Source organism: Lissotriton vulgaris, chromosome 2_1 (genome assembly GCF_964263255.1).
Source record: "Lissotriton vulgaris chromosome 2_1, aLisVul1.2, whole genome shotgun sequence".
In the NCBI taxonomy this organism is placed as follows: domain Eukaryota; kingdom Metazoa; phylum Chordata; class Amphibia; order Caudata; family Salamandridae; genus Lissotriton; species Lissotriton vulgaris.
Genome location: NC_141687.1, coordinates 755,810,568 through 755,830,630, shown reverse-complemented (window position 1 = coordinate 755,830,630; position 20,063 = coordinate 755,810,568). Strand labels below are relative to the sequence as shown.

Genomic DNA, 20,063 nt, shown 5'->3' with positions numbered 1-20,063 from the left:
AAGATGTATGGTATGGGAACATTTGCCGGCACATTTTCACTGATTGGAAGGTGATTGATGTGACATCAATGACATGTGGTAACAGGTACCGATCTGAAGCCTCAGTCATTTCCAGGTTTCTCACTTCTCTTGACATAGCTGTTGGAGCATCAATTCAAGTTCTCTCACCACATAACCCTAGGCTGGTAGTTATGCCACTGTCCACAGATCATGATCTCTTAGTCTTTGAGGTGCTGGGCTTTAAGTGGTTAATAATCATCCACACACCTAAGGTACGAAGGCAAAAGTCAAGTCTGGACTTCCGAAGGTCTTCTTGGCCATCCATTTTTGGATTAATTTGGGCATCATCTGCAAAGTTATAACTTATACATTTGAATGAACTGACCAGGTCCAGTACATGTGTGTAGCAGAAGTACAATAGGAGAGAAGAGATGATTTCCCAATAGAGACACCACAATATTGGGTATGGGTGCAGATGCCAAAGGTGGTGCAAACCAAGCTTTGCCTGTTTTTGATATAGTAGGCAATACATTTTAAGGCATATTCTACGATTATAGTGTCTGTGTAGTAGTGTCTGTTAGGAATAGTGTCAAATGATGCACTGAAGTCAAGAAGCAAGATGACAGCTACTTCATTCTTTTGAGTGGATTAAAAACAAGTCTTTCAAAATAGTTTACCACACAAACAGGCATTGAAGATTGGCTTGCAGTCTCTTCGACTTCTTCCTGAGGAGTGGTCTAATGCGAGAGGCTTTTAGCGTACGTGTGAAAGATCCTACTTTCAAGGATTTGTTTAGGAAGGTTCTAGCGGCTTTCCCTGAACAGGATGTACAGAGAATATCCTTAAAGATTTTTTTGGGAGGGGGGAGGTAGGCGGGTGGTTGTTGGGAAGGTAATGTTTAATGGCTGGGTCTGAGATGATCATGATGGTCTGCTTGCGTTAATAGTGAGACTTGTTTTTCAGTTAGGGTGTTAAAGGTGCTACGAGATTGGAGACTGGAGTTGTCCATCATTGTGGCAATGCTATCATATATAAGAGGTGTGTTACTTATCGCAGAGGGTGAGCAGAGCATGGTAGGGGCAAACAGGCGCAGGTGGGGACCTAATTTTCAAATAAAATGAGCGGGAAGAAAAGGAGAAGCAGGCAGCACAAGGAGCCACTGTCACCAGCAGTGGAAGGATTCAATTCAATCAAAGTAGTGAGACTGAAATGATCCTTGGGTGGTTGGGACAAACAAAAATAGTTAGGAAAGCTATTAAACCATGAGCAGGGAACAGAGATAAACAAAAAAGTGACTGCATCCCGAACAAATGTGAATCCAAAGCTCACTAATTCTACACACCTCTTTGAGCAGTTGAGTCTTATAAATGTAATTATTTGTTTATTACTATTGGATACAATTGCTGTTGCCAACAAATAGCTAAAACTCTCTGCAGCAGAGATCTACAAATCAGCAACTTCATTCGTTGTCACTTTTTTGTTTACATTGCCTTTTGAAATTAGCAATAACACAAACAAAAATACAGATTCTAGAACAAAGCGCGCACCTTTTGGATGGGACACATTGTTAACCACTTTGCATGAAATAAAATTAAAATCTCCTCTAGAACGGAACATATCAGTTTGCATTTATTTTACAGTCTACATTATCGAATCAGGCATCATTCAGGTAATGGTACATTGTGCACCTATTGCCTTCCCTGTATTCCAGTACAAATATTTACCTAGAATAAAAGTGCATTAGTAAAGGTTGTCATTATACATATTTATAAAAAAGAATACAGCAAGTATAATCAAAATATTTTACATTTGAATAATGTAACAACTTATTCGGGAACCTATTGATTTATGAGGAAACAACAGTGCGACCACTTTTACAAAGAGTTTAGTTCTCAGAAAATGCCACCAGGAGGTCAGTAAAGGTCGCTCAGACCAGCTGTCTTTCTGGCTTTCTGCATAAGTGCCCTCAATTGGAACTGTTTCCGAGACAGAAGACGTACATGCTGTGAAAAGAATAATTAATAGATCAGTATGGACCCAAACCTTAGAAGCCTTCAAGCAGCAACAAATGAAAGACAGTATGTGTGTAACAATAGCCTGTGAGGTTTACAGATTTAGATATTTTCTAAGTGCCATAACGTACACTTGCACTACTAAGGACAAACACATTTTCAACATAAGAGTTTCGGGTACCGTCTGAGGTGGAAAGAAGATAACCTCTTTCTTTTTGGCGGCTCACTGCATTGGCAAGAGGGGCTACTATGGGCAGCTACTTTGTTCCCAACTATGAACATTTGCATACGAGAGGAATAGATACTCTATGACAACTAACAGCATTTGTTAACATGTTAAACATACATAATCTGAATTTAGAATTCATGTGTAACATGTTCAAAGTGTGATTTTTTCCTAGATATTTAATTGCAAAATAGAGAGAATCAAATCACAACCACCCTATACAGGAAACCTATTTTGGGCAACAACATTTTACATGACCAAAGATTTTATCCGGGCACTCAACTGTGAAACTTTCCTTATAGACACCCATTAAGAGCGAAGTGTAACTGTAGTACCCAATAGAAATCTGAATCTGAGAAATATATTGTAATAAATTGGTTTAAAGAAAGGCCATTCGATGAGGCGATGAAAATGTTAGCAATACAACCAGGGAGGATATGGTGTTTGGATTACAAAACAAGAGGAGAAAAAAAAATCAGTGAAATTAGATTCATAACCTTAGCACGGAACACACAAAGATACGGGGAACAATTTATAAATGCTGGAAGACGATTAAATCTGATCACATTATTGGGAAACTGTGGCAGAGAAAACTGTCTGTCTTTCAAAAATGTGAAATCCCTACATGATAGTTTAGTTAGGACTGAATTTGTGTTAGAAACAAAATAAAGGCCTCTTTTCAAGAATATAAAGGTTTTTACGAGTTGCCGAAAACATAATGGATGTCAACATGGATGGCATTGTAGTTCATTTACAAATCCCTTCACAGGTAGAAAAATTCAGATGAACACATTTATTACATGCAAAACCAAGGTTGCAATATATGTTGCATTATGCCCTTGTCAAAAAACGTACTTACCTTCGGAAACGCACTATCTGGTAGAGACAAAATCTATCCGCAGATTTCTTACCTTTGAATTTTTCCAGGCAGCACACTGGATCCGGAAGATATTTCGGAAGCAGTGCTCTGTGCACTGGTAGGTGGCATCGGTCAGCTCCATGTGGCATCACCCAATTTGGAAGTGATGTCCGTGTCATCTATAAAGGCATCACCTCAGTGCGCAGATGCCAGTTACTTTTCAGGACTCTCCACGCCAGAAGCACAGAATCATGAAATGCACTGACACCAGTGTGTCTAAACTAGTGCCATGAAAGAATCATCCCTGACACTAGCAATCTGTCGGCAGATCACGGAGGATATGTGGGTAGGTAAGGAATCAGCAGCTAGATATTGTCTCTACTAAAAGTAAGTAACTTGTTTGTCTAAAAGAGGCTTCTAGCCGCAGATTCCATACCTTCGAATAGATACCCAAGCAATACCAGTCCAGAGGAACACATTTAAACTAGAATTTCCTGCAAGACTGCACGGGCGAAATGCCAGTCCCTGCGGACCTAACTGTCCGGGCAGTAATACTTGGTAAACGTATGCAGGCAAGCCTATGTTGCTCCCTGGCAGATGCCCAGAACTGGGACTTGACATGCTAACCCAGAAATTGCAGCTTTAGCTCTGGTGGAATAGGCCCTTAAGTCCTCACAAGGCTGCTGCATTGTCAGAAAATAGCAGATCTTAATGCAGACCCATTGAGAGATGGTCTGTTTTTGCACAGCCTGACCTTTCTTTGCAGCAACATACCCCTCAAAGAGCTCTCGTGTACAGTCAAGGCAGAACGACAATGCTCTTTGTGGGTCCAGACGGTGGAGTTGCTCCTCTTCCTTAGAGGGATGCGGAGGAGTGTGGAAGGTGGGAAAGGTGACAGATTGTCCCACATGAAATGGTGTCACCACTTTCGACCGGAAAGAGCCCCTACTTCAAAGTACCAGTTTGTCCGAATAAACAGAGAAGAATGGAGGCTTGGAAGATAAAGCAAAACCAAAGGGGATGATGGACAGAGTGTTGAAAATTGCAAGCACTCACCCCCAGTCAACTGATCTGGGTTAAATTTATCATCATTCTTTAGCTCACTCCGCCACCCCGGTTCAGACATGGCCATATGCAAATCAGTCTGACCCTGTGACTAATGGGAACAGTCCAGCCAGAACTGCCAAGCCTTGTCTTCGCTGGACCGGAAAACTAGCATCCTGGGACCGGTTTCGGGTTCATAACCCTCATCAGCCAGGCTATCTTGAATCTAGTGGCAAAGTGAGCAAGGGACCCATGTCTGGGCATACCCTGCCAACTTTGGGCAAATAAAGCAAAACCAAAGGGGATGATGGACGGAGTGTTGAAAATTGCAAGCACTCACTCCCAGTCAACTGATCTGGGTTAAATCCATCATCATTCTTTAGCTCACTCTGCCACGGGTGCCATTGAAGGGCATGTTCTTGAGGGAAGTCTGAACATCCCTCGAAAATCCAGATGTTCTCAGCCAGGCATTGCTTCTGAGGGTCACCATCAACGAAACTGGTCAGCCCATTGAGTCTGACGTGTCGAAGCCACAGCATATAGTAAACTTCATTGCATTTCTCCTGTCTAACTGCTTCAGAGCGAATGGCCCGGGCCTTCTCCCGGACCTGTGGCAGTACTTGCATAACCATTTCCCAAAGTGTGTGGGAGCAGCGGCCCAATAAGCATGCGGTGGTCACAGACCGCAATGCAAGGCTGGTGGAAGAAAACGTTTTCTTTCTCAAGCTGTCAAGCCTCTTGGATTCCTAGTCCGGAGGTGCGGCAGAAAACGTGCCATTCGAAGTGGAGGCGTGGACCACCAATCTCTCCAAGGTAGGGTGTTGGGTGAAGAAATGTGGGTTCCCTGAAGTGGGGCACCAGTCAATCCTCTTATTCACAGGAGCCCAGGGGCTAAGTTTGGACAAGGTCCCCCCTGGAGGACCTCGGTGAGGGCTTGGTTGGAAAGGAGTAGGTGTTCAGAGGAGGGAGCTCCCAGTTGCAGCACCTCCGTCAAGATGTTAGTCTTGATTGTCACCGAGGGCAACTGAAGGTAGAGGACCTCAGCCACCCTCTTCACCTCAATTGCATATGTAGCTCCCTACACTGTAGCCGCGATAGGGGAAGAAAGCATGCAGGTATCTGGGGATGTGTCTAGTCCGCTGGCATCACCAAGTTCCATATTGTTATTCTAAATGGTTCAGTAACCCCTGCCATTCCTTCCAGAGGCCTAGCCCTTCAGAATAGGGCTCAGGCTTCGACGGAGACAGCCTCATGTCGTGGGGGATCATAATGAGACTGGCGCCGCCGGGAGCATTTGATGTTTGGGCAGGGGAGGGTTGTAGTCGCTCAACTAGCGCAGGTCCGGAACTATGACTGGAACCATGGGGTGGGGTCATCTGAGCCGGGGCGGGAGCCACCGGCGAGTAACTAGATGGGGCCCCCTCTGACCCTAACAGGGCCCGAAGGAGTACCAGTTGGGTTTTGCCACTCAAGAATGAGAAGCATGGCCTCATAGAACTCTTTAATTTGACCAGGGGTCGTTCTGGCTCCTGGAAAACTGGGGAGGCGCAGAGTCGGCCCAGGTTCCAAGGAACCAGGCCTCGAATGCCAATATTCTTGCGTCACGTCGGTCGATGGACAAGGAAAAAATCAAGGACTTTGACGTCTTGGGCTTTTTGTGCCTCTTACCGGAGTTCCCGACTATTTCGAGTGGACGAAAAGGACTTCGGACTCCTGGAAAGGTCAAGAGACCCTCTTCTGGAATAGGAGTGTGACTTCCATGAAGTCGCATGCCAGGCCAATAGCAGCTTCAGAGACCGCTCCCTCATAGCCTTCGGCCCAGCACTCCTGACATCACAAACACATGAGGTGTGGGTCTGTCACCAACATGGCGCTGTGACAGGCGTCACATGGTTGAAAACCTGTCTTTCTTGATGACATCCTCGACACATCAGGAGGAAAATAATTTTAAAAAGTCGACAAAATGTCGCCCAAATCCCGTAAAAAATTGTCAGAGGGGTAAATCTTCTCTCGGATCAGTGCTAGCTGGCGTGGAAAGAACTGGACAGACATCAGCACACCAAGGAGGCGCCTAGATGGGTGACACTGACATCAATTCCAGCCCAGACGTTCCACACGGCTGGCTACAGGGGTACTGCTAACAAAAAAACTTCCAGATCCAGTCAGACGCTTGGGGAAATTCAATAAATACAACATGGTATTTGATATTTATTTGTATATGCCCACATAGGTTGGATGGACTTTACTTATTTTATTGTCAACAGTGCAACTGTGTAAAAATGTATGAAGGTGCATGTTCAGTCATAAACATATGTATCTATATGTGAGACAGACTTTAAAAAATAATTTAATACATATATGCAGATTATGATTAAATATATATTGAATATAGTTCCTACATAATATGCAAGGGATTATATAATTAGAACTGTTAAAAAAATTTGATGTATGTAAAATACCTTCAATCTGTAAATATATCACAGTATACAAAATTCCCACCATTAGAAAATGGTTGCCATTTATGACATATTGATTTGAATTAGTCTACCAAGATGTAATGGGTCACATGGCAGTAAAAAACATGTTTTTATTGCCCATTGTAAAGTAATAGGTACCTACGTGAGCAAGTGAGTATCTCTACCAAATGTTTTGCTTCTGTTGTCATATAAATCAATAAATAAATGAATACAAAGTTGCACATAATCTCCTGGAGTGCTGGCTTCTATGTTCATGCAATTCACAAACAACTATGGAGCAATTTCAAACACTGGGTGGCATGAGCCCGTATTATGGCGATCCTCTGTGATATGGCTGTGTCTCAGGTAAATAACATATTCGACTTCGATACAAAACGTTTTGTGTGAATACATATTTCTATGGTTAACTCTGAGGTTAGTTATTTGAGACACTTAACCTTGCCCCTGACATCCAGGTTCACAAGTCTGGAGAGGAGCATGCCATGTTCCAAGTATATGTTGAAAGCAGGGTCAGAATTTGACGAGTTAACACCCATAGCAACACCATATTTGGCATCCCTCCACCTTGTTGAGAATATATTGATGTGGGGAGTTGGATTTTTCCAAAAGTTGTGTTTGGAGTGTGGAAAGAGTCTTGCAAGCTCTGGACCAAATATGTGGAATTTTAGGTTATCACTGCATGGTGCCTAGCAGAGACAGTGTGGGTCTTTCAACATTCCACTAAGCCTGTGCCAGCTGGTATGATGTGCCATACTTCACACTGCATGGCATGTCTTTTGCCCTGTCATAGAAACAGGGTGAGTGATTGTGCAAGAGGTCCAAATAAGGATTGTTTAGTTGGCAGCATTGATGTAACTTTTCAGTTGCAGAAACTGCTCTGAAAACAAAGATAAGCAGAAATAAATAATTGAGTTGGTAGGCGTAAAGTGGTATGCACCTGTTACAACGCATTTTTTACAACGCACTACCACTACAACGCAGGCATTACAACGCATACCATTACAACGCATAGCGCTGGGGGGCGCTCTAGGATAAGAGGTAAGTTTAATTTACTATCCAACACCTTCCCTAGGGTCCACGGGGACTGGAGTTAGAATAGTAAATTATACTTACCACTATCCAGCACCCCAAAGCGCTATGCGTTGTAATGGTATGCGTTGTGAATACCGCGTTGTAATGGTATGCGGAGTAAAAGTATGCGTTGTAACGTCATACATCCGCGTAAAGTTCAACATTATGCACTGAGTTGGCTGGGGTAAGGTTAGACATTAAGCACAGTCTATACATACATACAGTCTATGATACAGATAGAGAACAGACTGGCTCGATGTGCCCATGGAGATACTGGTGAGCCATTATTTTTTGAGATTGCATGAAATGTGAGATCTGCTATCTAGTTGCCTCTTGGAGCTGCATGGCACACTATATAAAGTCACTTTACAGACTAAATTGTGGATGCTTTTAAGTACCAACGTTGGCACAATACAAGACTGAATAAGCCCCACAAGGACAAGTAGGTTTATACACAAATGGAAATCTGCAGTGGGTAGCTAAACCACTAAGCTTTTTCAGTGGAATTGTAAAGCAAATACACAGCCTTCAGGTTGCACCGAGGTTCCTGAAGTAACATAGTAAGTCCTGATCTACCAAGTTAAAATCAGGACTTGTGACCCGCAGGTTATACATAGAATTACAATAAGAAAATGATTGAAATAGGGATGTGCTTTAGCTCCAATCCTATATATACTTTACTTGGCTGAACTACCAAGGGGTCAGAGATAAATCCCTTCTCGTAAGGTAAATGGCGTGCATATCCTTTGCACGCTGTATGCCGACTACTTAATTATACTGGACTATTTTTCCAGAGGAAAATGTCAATATTGTTAATTTACATTAATTGTTGCAAACTTTTTTTTAAATACACTTAGATTGAAACTAAAGTTTTCGGGACTGAGGTACTGGGTTTTTCAGAACCGGTACTAATCCGGTAACCCAGCGGTGTCAGGGCAACACCCAAAGACCCCGGATTCCCCTGTCTTGGCAAACAGAGACACGGGATACTTCTTGATGACGTCAAAGACCAAAGTTTATTGGTTGCAACCAGGGATAGAGATCTACGAAGTACACACGGGTAGTTCGTCAGAGACTGCACACTTCTATGAACGGAACACGGTCTTTTATGCCGAAAATTACGCCTCTGGCAACATTACAATTTACATTTGGTGCATACAAACTGACCAATAGCAACGTAGCATTTCAAAAGTAGCAAATGACGACAGGCAAAAACAATCCCCTTTTCCGTTGTCCAGCCCACCAAAAACGATCGCACACATGCTTGGTTTCCTGTTCGATCAGGCCAGACAAACCCATCATAAACCCTTCAACCCAGATCGATGAACATATCGTAAAGGAAAGGCAGAAACAGATGGAAAGGAGATAGAGGAGGTGGGAACGGTGTACCATAAACTCGGGCACATCCTGCCCTTTGATCTTTATCAGGCCAGCTGCTGCACAAGGAACTGGCTCAGCGGGATTTGCCCCAGGCGAGGAGTCAGTTCGGCCAGGTCAACCAGAAGTCAGCTAAGGCGTACGTGTCAAGGACTTTCTCGGCCGCAGTCATCGGGCCTATGTTAGGGCAACCATACAAAATGGCTGCCACATACTGTAGGAGAGTAGGGTCTGCAATCCTATGATCACCCCAGATTTTTGCTTTTTTTGCTTCACTGGTTTACGACTTCTCTGGCTGTGGGCCTGCTAATCAGACCCACATCCTTGCTGTTCTCTCACTAAATTGACACGTGTACCTTAGGTGCATTTACCAATTGGTACTGGGCCACCTTATCAGACCCTGTAACTCAGGGCATATGTGTACCCAGGGCCTACCAGTGGCTGCAGCATGTATTATGCCACCCCTGGCTGGCCATCTAAATCTGACACAACTGGCTGCACGACAGCTGGGGCAAAGTGGTGTAATCGCCCTTTGCTGTAGATATAGTATACCTATATCTAACCCTAAAATGGACACATGTATTCCTATCAGTCACTCCTATGGCAGGCCTTAACAATCCTGAAGGCAGAGGGCTTGGAATTATGTGAGATGGTGCTCTGGCATGAGCTGAGCCCGTCTGCAGCTTGCGGAACCAAGTCCTAATAGCTGTTCTATGATAACGCGTACCATATACTCTTAAGTGCATTATAATCCTCGCAGTTATTTGCTATCTTTGGTATCGCTTTATCAAAACATGTAGAGTAAGGTGTCATACGAATTGGAATACTAACCCCTCGCCAATTCTGGCGACGGGGTTAGCATTCCACCCTTCTAGAGGGACCCGACATGTATGTAACTGTGAACCCCGGTTAAAGTTAACTCGAGCCTCAGCATCAGAAAATGGATGCTGCCACCACAGACACAAGTCTGACCTCCTGCTGCTGGGAGTCCTTCCAGCGAGGAGAGCTTGGACAAAGGTTTTTTTGTCAGGGGCGGTGCTAGCACCGACCCAGACAGGGTTTTGTGTATCCTAGGTAGGCAAGGCTGAATAGGAAGGTGACTGCAAGTGGCACCCCGGTGCTCACTATGCATCTGCCGGCTAGAACCAGTTCCAGGGGCACACCAGCCCCTGAGCTGGGGAAAGTCTGGCATGGGAGAGGGGTGTAACCACCCCCCTTCCTGGTCCCACCCATGGGCAGGACCTAGTCCCGTACCAGCCCCTTTCTTTAGTATAAAGGTGGGAGCGGGGACCCTTCCAAATTAGATCATCTTTGAATCCTGAAACTACTTTCTACGAAAGGAACTCAAGACTTCTTCTCAAGATTTCTCCCTTGTGGCTAAGGAGTAGTCACCCTGCATCTGCGGGCACCAACTAAGAACACTGCGGTTTGCTGCACGTCCTTCCTCAGGAATCCGACCGACCAGCACAACGGGACCCGGCTTCCCTGGCACCTCTGACCTTTACCTACATCATCAGCCCAGCTGAGATCCGTGGGTGTGACGAGACCTTGAGGGACCGGACATCTTCAGAACTGCACAACGCTTATCCAGCACGACCGCCGAGGGATCCTCGAGTGAGTGCTTTGGGGTTTGAGAAGCCCTAACCCTGAGCAGCTCCAGTACCGAAGTCCAGCCCCCCAGCATCCACGAGATCTGCGTGGGGCCCTTCTGCTCTTTGCTGCTCACGGCGTTGTCTGGCTACTTGCCCGCTGGCTTGTAGCCCTCTTGACGACGTACCACGACGACACCGCTGGTCTGGTTGCTCCAGACTGGCCCTTGCTCCCCTCCAACAGAGGAGCACCCCGGACCCTCCTGGTCCACTCCAGACGCCGTTTTGAGTCCACCGTGTGGGCTTGCATTTGCCAAGACTTGTTGCCCCAATCCTGGGTCCAGCGACGTCGACAGCAGATACCATCGTGGGACAGCTCGTACCTCCATCCTGGTCGCCGACAACGCCTCCTGGTCCGAGAGACTGCAGAGCCCAGCGTCGCCCACTCACCTGGTCGAGGTGACTTCGTCCGGTGCCATCCTGGTGCCCATCTAATCACTGGCTAGTGATTCAGAACTTGGTCCCCTCTGCTTACAGGTATCCTCCATCACCGATCCAGGCTTGGATCCCTTTGAACTTCATCACTGGTCGCCTGCCAGCAACTTCTTCTTTCAGGCTCCATAGACTGCAACGAGGATTCCCGACGTCTTTCCAGACCCATGCAGCCGCGGCCCCTGGGCTAGGTAACCTGAGCATTTTGGTGCTCCAGCATAGCTTAACTATCCAAAGGTCCAGATCCTTTTTCGTTTCAGCTCTACCTAGTCGGATACGAAATCTAGCATCCATAGACTTTGTCCCGCATCTCGCGTGAGAGTGCACACTCTGCACCTGATCTCCCTAGGCCTCCTGCTAGTAATCTGAAGGTTCAGTAGTCCAGTCCTAGCGATCCTAAAACCTATTTGAGTAGTACTTACCTGCTAGTAATTTTGCATTCCACTTTTAGAGTATATGGTTTTTTCGTGCCCCTCGGGCATTTGTGTAAATTGTGCGACTTTCAGTATTTTTCTAAGAGCTTTTTATTGTGCCTAGCGCCCTGTCCTCATAAAGTGTTAGGGGGCACTGAGCGCTAGAGGGCACAGCCGCCACAAAACTACATTTCCCAGCAGCGCTAGCGTCATGCGCGACGTGATCGGAACACTTCCGGGTCACGTGATCGCACACGATATCTGCAGAGTGTTCGGGCAAGACGCTGCCGATTATTTTGTGCTCAGGAGCTTGGTGTTCGGTGCATTGGAGTTGTTGGAGTCTGGTAAGGGTGCCTGTGGCACCACCATCGAAGTTCTGTGATATCCTCGTTTCAGCGCGTCTTGTGTTGGTAACAGACGGCCCTTTCTTTTGTTCTGCACGAGATCGTGCTTTGACTGCCTTTGTTTTCTGGTACTGCGCAAGCTGTTGCGAGCAGTGCTGCCAAGGGGGAGCTTGCCTTTGGTCCTGGAAGATTGACAAGTTTTACCAGTTGGCATTTGACTGATAGGAGCGCGTTATCCCGTCCTGGATTGTACTAGTACTTTTGACTCTTTGGGTGAATTTCAACTTGAAGAAACGTTGGGTGACTGGTAATCTTCATGTTCAATTCTTGGAGAGTGAAGTAACTCTCAAATGTTCTTTGGGTGATGTACATGGAGGAATCGTGTTACCAGCTGAGACTGATGCAAAGAGCCTGGTACCATTTGTGAAGTTTCTACAATACATGCTGTTCTCTTTTTCTTTACAGGGGTTGTGTATGAATGAAGAGAGGCGTCTATATTAGACAGGTAGTTGTTGTTGCTATGTTTCAAGGTGAACATTATAGAACATATACCTATGTCTAGCACACCCTGATACACTTCATTGTTGTTACAGCCTCCTGAAGTGGGAAAGACTTCTGATACACAACTCCTATTTGAATGCTCATTTATTTTTCTTTACAGGTTAGTGCTAGTACTAAATGTGTGTAAACATTGTTATCAGAAAGAACACTGAGAGTGGTTAGTAATTGTTTGTTCTTTTCTCTCTCCTTGTGTCTTCAAGATCTCCCTCCCCGCTGTTCCCATCCTTTCCTTCCTGGCTACATCCATCTTTTTCCCTCGCTTAACCATCCTTTAGTCTGCGTAATATATATAGCAGATTTGGGGCGGTTTAGAGATGGATCCTATTTAAGCATCGAACCAACCCTGAGGATTCGACTGGTCGCAGAACAGAATAATCGGCCCACGAATATCCTATCCTCCTGGTTGGGTCGATCTTAGATACCATGGCCACTATGGATGATGTGTTAGCTGCGTTAGCGTTGGTACAGGTAGAACTAGCAGCATCACGCAATGAAACGGCTGCATTACAAGCCAAAGTAGATAGGATGCAACGCAATCCCTTTGATGCAGGGAGCTCGACTCAAACGTCCTCTAATGCCATGGTAGTGGAAATCCCCACCCCCATACCTTTAGCGCCCCCTGAGAAATTTACAGGCGACACACAGAAGGTACAGGTATTCATGTCACAAGTGCTACTACATTTCAATTGCAAACCCAAAGTATTTGCTACCAACCAAGCCAGAGTGTCCTTCCTCATATCATATCTGGCAGGTGACGCCGCACAATGGGCAGTCCCATTAGTGAGAAATGAAGATAACCTACTACATGACTGGAACGCTTTCAAGGCCGAGTTTGAAAAGACATTTGACAGGCGAGCTGATACGTATGCGGCGGATAGGGAGCTTATAGTCATTAAACAAGGAACCAAAGATTTATTATCATATGTGAACACATTTAGAAGGTTGGTCACAGAAACTAGATGGCCAGAAGAGAAACAATCAGCAGTCTTTTATCAAGGACTCAGAGAAGAATTGAAAGACTTGATAGCCCAAGTAGATCCGCAACCTCAGACATGTACAGCGTTAATCGAACTTGCTATGAGATTGGATCAAAGAATGAGGGAACGCAAAGGTGAACATGTCAGAAAGGATAGATATCCCTTACATTTTGTCAAGCCGAGGATGTCGGAAGCAGGAACAGCATCCTCAGAACCTATGGAAATAGGAACAGTGAGAGCTGCCTTAACCGGAGAAGAAAGGGAACATAGAAGAAGGAACGGATTATGTCTATATTGTGGGAAGAAGGGACATTATCTTCGTGAATGCCCTGTGAAACCCAAATTTGGACGTTCCAGATTTAATACTACAGGCACTCCGGTACAGCATCAGAAGGCGGAAGCGGGAAACTAAAGGGCTGGCGACGTGAAGAAGGGGAGTCGTCAAGCAAGTTAGGAATCCCTTCACTACAGAGGAACACCTGTGGGTCTAAAGAACACTTCTTTATTGAGCTTCTCATACATGTGGATAACAGATCTCATACCATGAGAGCCATGGTAGATTCCGGAGCAACCGGGTGTTTCATGGACATCGGAGAGGCAGAACGCCTGAACATACCATTGGAGGAGAAGACGGAGCCCGAAATAGTGCTTGCAGTTGATGGTAAGCAATTGGAAGCAGGGCCCATTCGGCAAGGCACACAATCATGTATAGTTGAGTGTTTACCCGGCCATCAGGAGCAGTTATCTTTCAACATAATCTCTGCACCTTCGTATGGTGTAATCTTGGGTTTACCCTGGTTGACTTTGCACAACCCCGACATCGATTGGGAAAAGAAGACAATGGTTCTGTCTTCGGAGTATTGTGCAAAGCACTGTTGGTCGTCATCTGAATCAAGCGCCAGGAATACACTCCACATCGCCACGGCTGCAGAAAAGGATACAGAACTACCTTCATGTTATGAACAATATCAAGATGTTTTTTGTGATCAGAAAGCAGAGACACTTCCACCACACAGACCCTACGATTGTAGGATAGATCTTCAACCTGGATCAGTTGTACCATGTGGTCGGATATACGCGCTCACTGAGCCAGAAAACATCCACTTACGGGAATACTTGGATAAATACTTAAAATTGGGGTTCATTCGACCTTCAGCATCTCCAGCAGCCTCGCCGCTATTTTTTATTCCCAAAGCTAATGGAGAACTAAGAACCTGCATAGACTTTAGAGCGCTTAACTCTATCACTATTCGGAATCAATATCCTTTACCCTTAATAACGGTTCTGTTGGAACAAGTCAAAGGAGCAGTACTTTACACTAAGCTGGATTTGCGTGGAGCGTATCATTTAGTTCGTATGCGTCAGGGCGACGAATGGAAAACTGCGTTTAAGACAAGGTATGGTTTATTTGAATACCTTGTAATGCCCTTCGGGCTGTGCAATGCGCCAGCCGCTTTTCAGTTTTTTTTAAATGATGTATTGAGAGAGTTTTTGGACAAGTTTGTAATTGTCTACATTGATGATATTCTGGTTTACTCCACACATGAAGAACAACATGTTCAACACGTGAGTCTCATTCTTCAAGCGTTACGGAAACACCACTTGTATTGCAAACTCAGTAAATGTGAGTTCCACGTGTCTACGGTGGAATTCCTGGGAGTAATACTCACACCCAAAGGTCAAGAAATGGCAGAAAGGAAAGTCAAAGCAATTGCAGACTGGCCGAGTCCCAAAAACGTCAAAGACATCCAACGGTTTATGGGATTCGCGAACTTCTACAGACGTTTCATCTCTAACTTTTCCGATAAAGCCGCTCCACTCACTCATTTGACCAAGAAAAGTATCCCGTTTGCATGGACTCCAAAGACACAAGAGGCCTTCGAGGGACTCAAAAAGGCCTTCACCTCTGCTCCGGTCCTGGTCCACGCCAATCCAAGCCTTCCGTTTGTCGTGGAAGCAGACGCCTCAGATGTGGCAATGGGTGCAGTTCTTTCACAAAGACACCCGGAAACCGGGCAACTACATCCAGTAGCATTCATGTCCAGGAAGTTCAATGCAGCAGAGCAAAATTACACCATCACAGAAAAGGAACTTCTTGCTATCAAAAATGCCTTTGGAGAGTGGAGACACTGGTTGATGGGAGCGCAACATGCCATTACGGTGTACACCGACCATCGTAATTTACAGTATCTGAAAACAGTAAGGCTCTTAACACCTCGTCTGTTACGGTGGATGACCTTCTTTGAAGAATACCATTTCATTGTTACCTTTCGACCCGGGAGCCAGAACAAGAAAGCAGACGCCTTATCGCGACAGGATTCTACTGTCAGTTCTGTGGTGCCCGCAGAAAGAGCCATTTTTGCGGAGCATAAGGTGATCGGAGTGATCCACACAGATCAGTTTTTGAAGGATACACGTAAAGGTTTGAATACTTTTCAGTGGAAAGACTGGTTGAAAAATATCATCCCGAATGGATTAAAAGACAAGGGGTGTACATGAAAGGAAAACAGCTGCTCATACCTACGGTACAGTTACGTCGCATGGTGTTTCAGTGGTGTCATGAAGACCCTAGTGCTGGCCATCAAGGAGGAGAGAAGACCTGCGAAAAGATAGTGAGACAATTTTGGTGGCCTTCGGTGCGAAAGGATGTTTCAGAATGGATCAAAGCATGCATAACTTGCGCTCAAAACAAACCAATGACAGGAAAAACACAAGGGCTGCTTCAACCACTCCCCACACCAGAGGTGCCTTGGGAAAGCATATCAATGGATTTCATTGTGGGACTACCTGCTGACAAAGGACATACGGTCATTCTGGTGATCATTGACTATCTCACCAAGATGGGACATTTTGTGGCGTGCAAAACCCTTCCCACTGCAGGTCAATTAGCCAAGATAATCATGGAAAACGTTGTGAGACTACATGGTCTGCCGAAGGTTATAGTTTCAGACCGGGGTTCACAATTCACCGCTAAATTCTGGAAGGCGTGGTGCTCAGCTTTGCATATCTCTTCAGCCCTGTCAACAAGTTTCCATCCACAAACCGACGGACAAACGGAGAGGCTAAATAGAACCTTAAAACAATACCTGCGGTGTTATGTGGATTGCAATACAGACATGTGGGTGGAATGGCTTTGGTTGGCAGAAATAGCATATAATAATGCACTACATAGCTCCACGAAACACACACCATTCTTTAGCACATATGGTTTTCACCCTAGATTCATCCCTTTCAGTTCTCCTATTAGGGGGGATCATGTGCCAGAGGTTAGAGATAGGATATCTACCATTCAGAATGTTATTGTCAATACTAGGAAACAGTTGGTGAAAGCGAAGTTAATGTATAAAAAACAAGCAGACAAACACCGTAAACAAGGACCAGTGTTTCAGAAGGGTGATCTGGTGTGGTTATCCACAAGAAACATTCGATTCAGACGGTATAGTATATTCAACCCGCGCTATATCGGACCTTTCCCTGTGATCAGACATGTGAATCCAGTTGCTGTCAAAATTGCTTTACCTTCCCATATGAAAATGTACCCAGTGTTTCATGTATCGTTACTGAAATCAGCAGCTCGACACACTCGGGTACAGCCTCTTGCAGTGGGGGTGGATCAGGGGGAGGAGTATGAGGTTGCTAGAGTACTGGACTCTAAAGTCAGGCGGGCAAAATTGTGGTATTTGATTGCTTGGAAGGGTTATGGCGCAGAAGAGAACTCGTGGGAACCTGCATCAGGAGTACATGCGCCTAGATTGGTGGCAGCCTTCCACCGTCGTTATCCTACCAAACCTTGTGCCTGTCTGTGCCCTTCGGGAGGGGGATGTCCTGTTAGGGGGCACTGAGCGCTAGAGGGCACAGCCGCCACAAAACTACATTTCCCAGCAGCGCTAGCGTCATGCGCGACGTGATCGGAACACTTCCGGGTCACGTGATCGCAAACGATATCTGCAGAGTGTTCGGGCAAGACGCTGCCGATTATTTTGTGCTCAGGAGCTTGGTGTTCGGTGCATTGGAGTTGTTGGAGTCTGGTAAGGGTGCCTGTGGCACCACCATCGAAGTTCTGCGATATCCTCGTTTCAGCGCGTCTTGTGTTGGTAACAGACGGCGCTTTCTTTTGTTCTGCACGAGATCGTGCTTTGACTGCCTTTGTTTTCTGGTACTGCGCAAGCTGTTGCGAGCAGTGCTGCCAAGGGGGAGCTTGCCTTTGGTCCTGGAAGATTGACAAGTTTTACCAGTTGGCATTTGAGGGATAGGAGCGCGTTATCCCGTCCTGGATTGTACTAGTACTTTTGACTCTTTGGGTGAATTTCAACTTGAAGAAACGTTGGGTGACTGGTAATCTTCATGTTCAATTCTTGGAGAGTGAAGTAACTCTCAAATGTTCTTTGGGTGATGTACATGGAGGAATCGTGTTACCAGCTGAGACTGATGCAAAGAGCCTGGTACCATTTGTGAAGTTTCTACAATACATGCTGTTCTCTTTTTCTTTACAGGGGTTGTGTATGAATGAAGAGAGGCGTCTATATTAGACAGGTAGTTGTTGTTGCTATGTTTCAAGGTGAACATTATAGAACATATACCTATGTCTAGCACACCCTGATACACTTCATTGTTGTTACAGCCTCCTGAAGTGGGAAAGACTTCTGATACACAACTCCTATTTGAATGCTCATTTATTTTTCTTTACAGGTTAGTGCTAGTACTAAATGTGTGTAAACATTGTTATCAGAAAGAACACTGAGAGTGGTTAGTAATTGTTTGTTCTTTTCTCTCTCCTTGTGTCTTCAAGATCTCCCTCCCCGCTGTTCCCATCCTTTCCTTCCTGGCTACATCCATCTTTTTCCCTCGCTTAACCATCCTTTAGTCTGCGTAATATATATAGCAGATTTGGGGCGGTTTAGAGATGGATCCTATTTAAGCATCGAACCAACCCTGAGGATTCGACTGGTCGCAGAACATAAAGAGCCCAGGGCTGTTGTGTTCTAAATAAATATCCTTTATTTTCATAACAACTTGTGTGGTGTCCTTTCACTTGGTGTTCAAGGGGTATATGTGATGGTATAACAGCTGGCTTAACACGCCCTCTAGAGTTTAGCCTAAAGACTGCTCTTGTCCATGCTACTAGGATAGCTGGTCTAAAGGTTGACTTACAACCAATCATCAATAAGGGTTGTTTGGAATGATACACAGTGATCACTAGAATAGTGAGCACTACATATCAGGCCAACTTCTCACACATACAAAATGGAACCCGGAGGTTCAGGCTAAATCCTCAAATGCAGAGTGTTCTCCTATATCGATTCATACGAAAACACTCAAACACGTTACACTCGCCATTTGCGGTCTGTAGAGACCAAAATCGTCCATTTCCGACGATCTTTATAAATCGTGTTTCAGAACTTTCGAACCCAATTCGGAACCACGGAACCACAGACCCTCCTTTTGCCCTATCATAGGCAATAAACTTAGACCCATTTTAATCTGAATCCGGATCTATATTCATCAGATCATCGATATGCTGCTGTAGCATCATCCTATTACCAAGCATCTTTCTCTGAACAGGTTTCCGTACGCACAAAGTAGCACAATGGCCACAAATAGCAGGAGCACACTGTACACAGAGACAGAACATGAACAGGATTGCTAAGACCATCCCAATGACTATCAGAATCTTCAAACCCCAAGTGGATATCAATCCCCATAACCATCCCATCAAAGACCAATCTCCTTTGTCCAGATGGACATAATCGGAGATTTTGTGCAATTTGGAAATGGCCGGGAAGACTGACGGAGCGTTGTCTGGAATAAAAACGCAGCAGCTCGATTGAATCAGTCTACAAACTCCACCTCGATCTGCCAGGATAACATCAAGGGCAACTCTATTCTGAAGTGTCATAAGTCTATCTGACTGGAGCTCAGCAGTCAGGTTACCAAGGGCACCGGCAGTTTCAACTATAGTGGACTCGACCACTCTTGTTAGCTGACGAATATTCCTACTGTTAGCCATAGGTCCCCAGAACGGCAGAAAACCCTTAACGAAATCTCCCAATTCTTGACCTGCAGTGTCTTCTTGGCTAAAGACACCTCTAGCAATTCTCGTCTTATGGTAATCGGCCGCCGCTGTAAAAGTGGGGGGTAACAGAAAGGAAACAAAACATGTGCCCGAAAAGTCAGGGGGCAACCATGTATAGGCTTTGTCGTAGCAAACAAAGTAGGTACCCTTAGCAGCTAAGAACGCTGGGGAAGACTGAGACGGAAACACATAGGTCTCAGCACATACGCTCTTCCCTAACTGAGCCTTCGGATTCTTACCATTGCCCTGCAAACAATAGTAGCCCTTATGGGGCACTATCCAGATCGGTGGAGAACTTTTCGCTCGCTGGTTAATACTCAGACTAACTCCATATCCAGTTACGTTCCAACCACTATATGGTTGCCTCTCATCTTTCGGAATAGTCTCCACTGCATTAGTCCCTCTAATCATGTCGACTATGCCTCTAGCTAGGGGGCTATTCTTCGGATTATCTTTCGGTGAACGCTGTGGGCATAGATAAACATGGTTCTGTAAGCTCGAATCGAACCATTTAAACTGAAGGGCCAAACCAGATAAGGAATACCCTT

At 45.3% G+C, this 20,063-nt stretch overlaps 1 protein-coding gene across 1 annotated transcript in view; it reads right to left on the bottom strand.

The window, feature by feature from the left end:
* Window positions 1–1,604: 1,604 nt before the first annotated feature.
* Window positions 1,605–20,063, bottom strand: part of TSG101 (tumor susceptibility 101) — a 282,391-nt gene continuing 263,932 nt past the window's right edge. Inside the window, exon 10 of the mRNA XM_086956058.1 lies at window positions 1,605–2,003. Within this exon, the coding sequence (XP_086812184.1) occupies window positions 1,914–2,003 (90 nt within the window). The 3' untranslated portion in view covers window positions 1,605–1,913. The remainder of the gene's footprint in view (window positions 2,004–20,063) is intronic.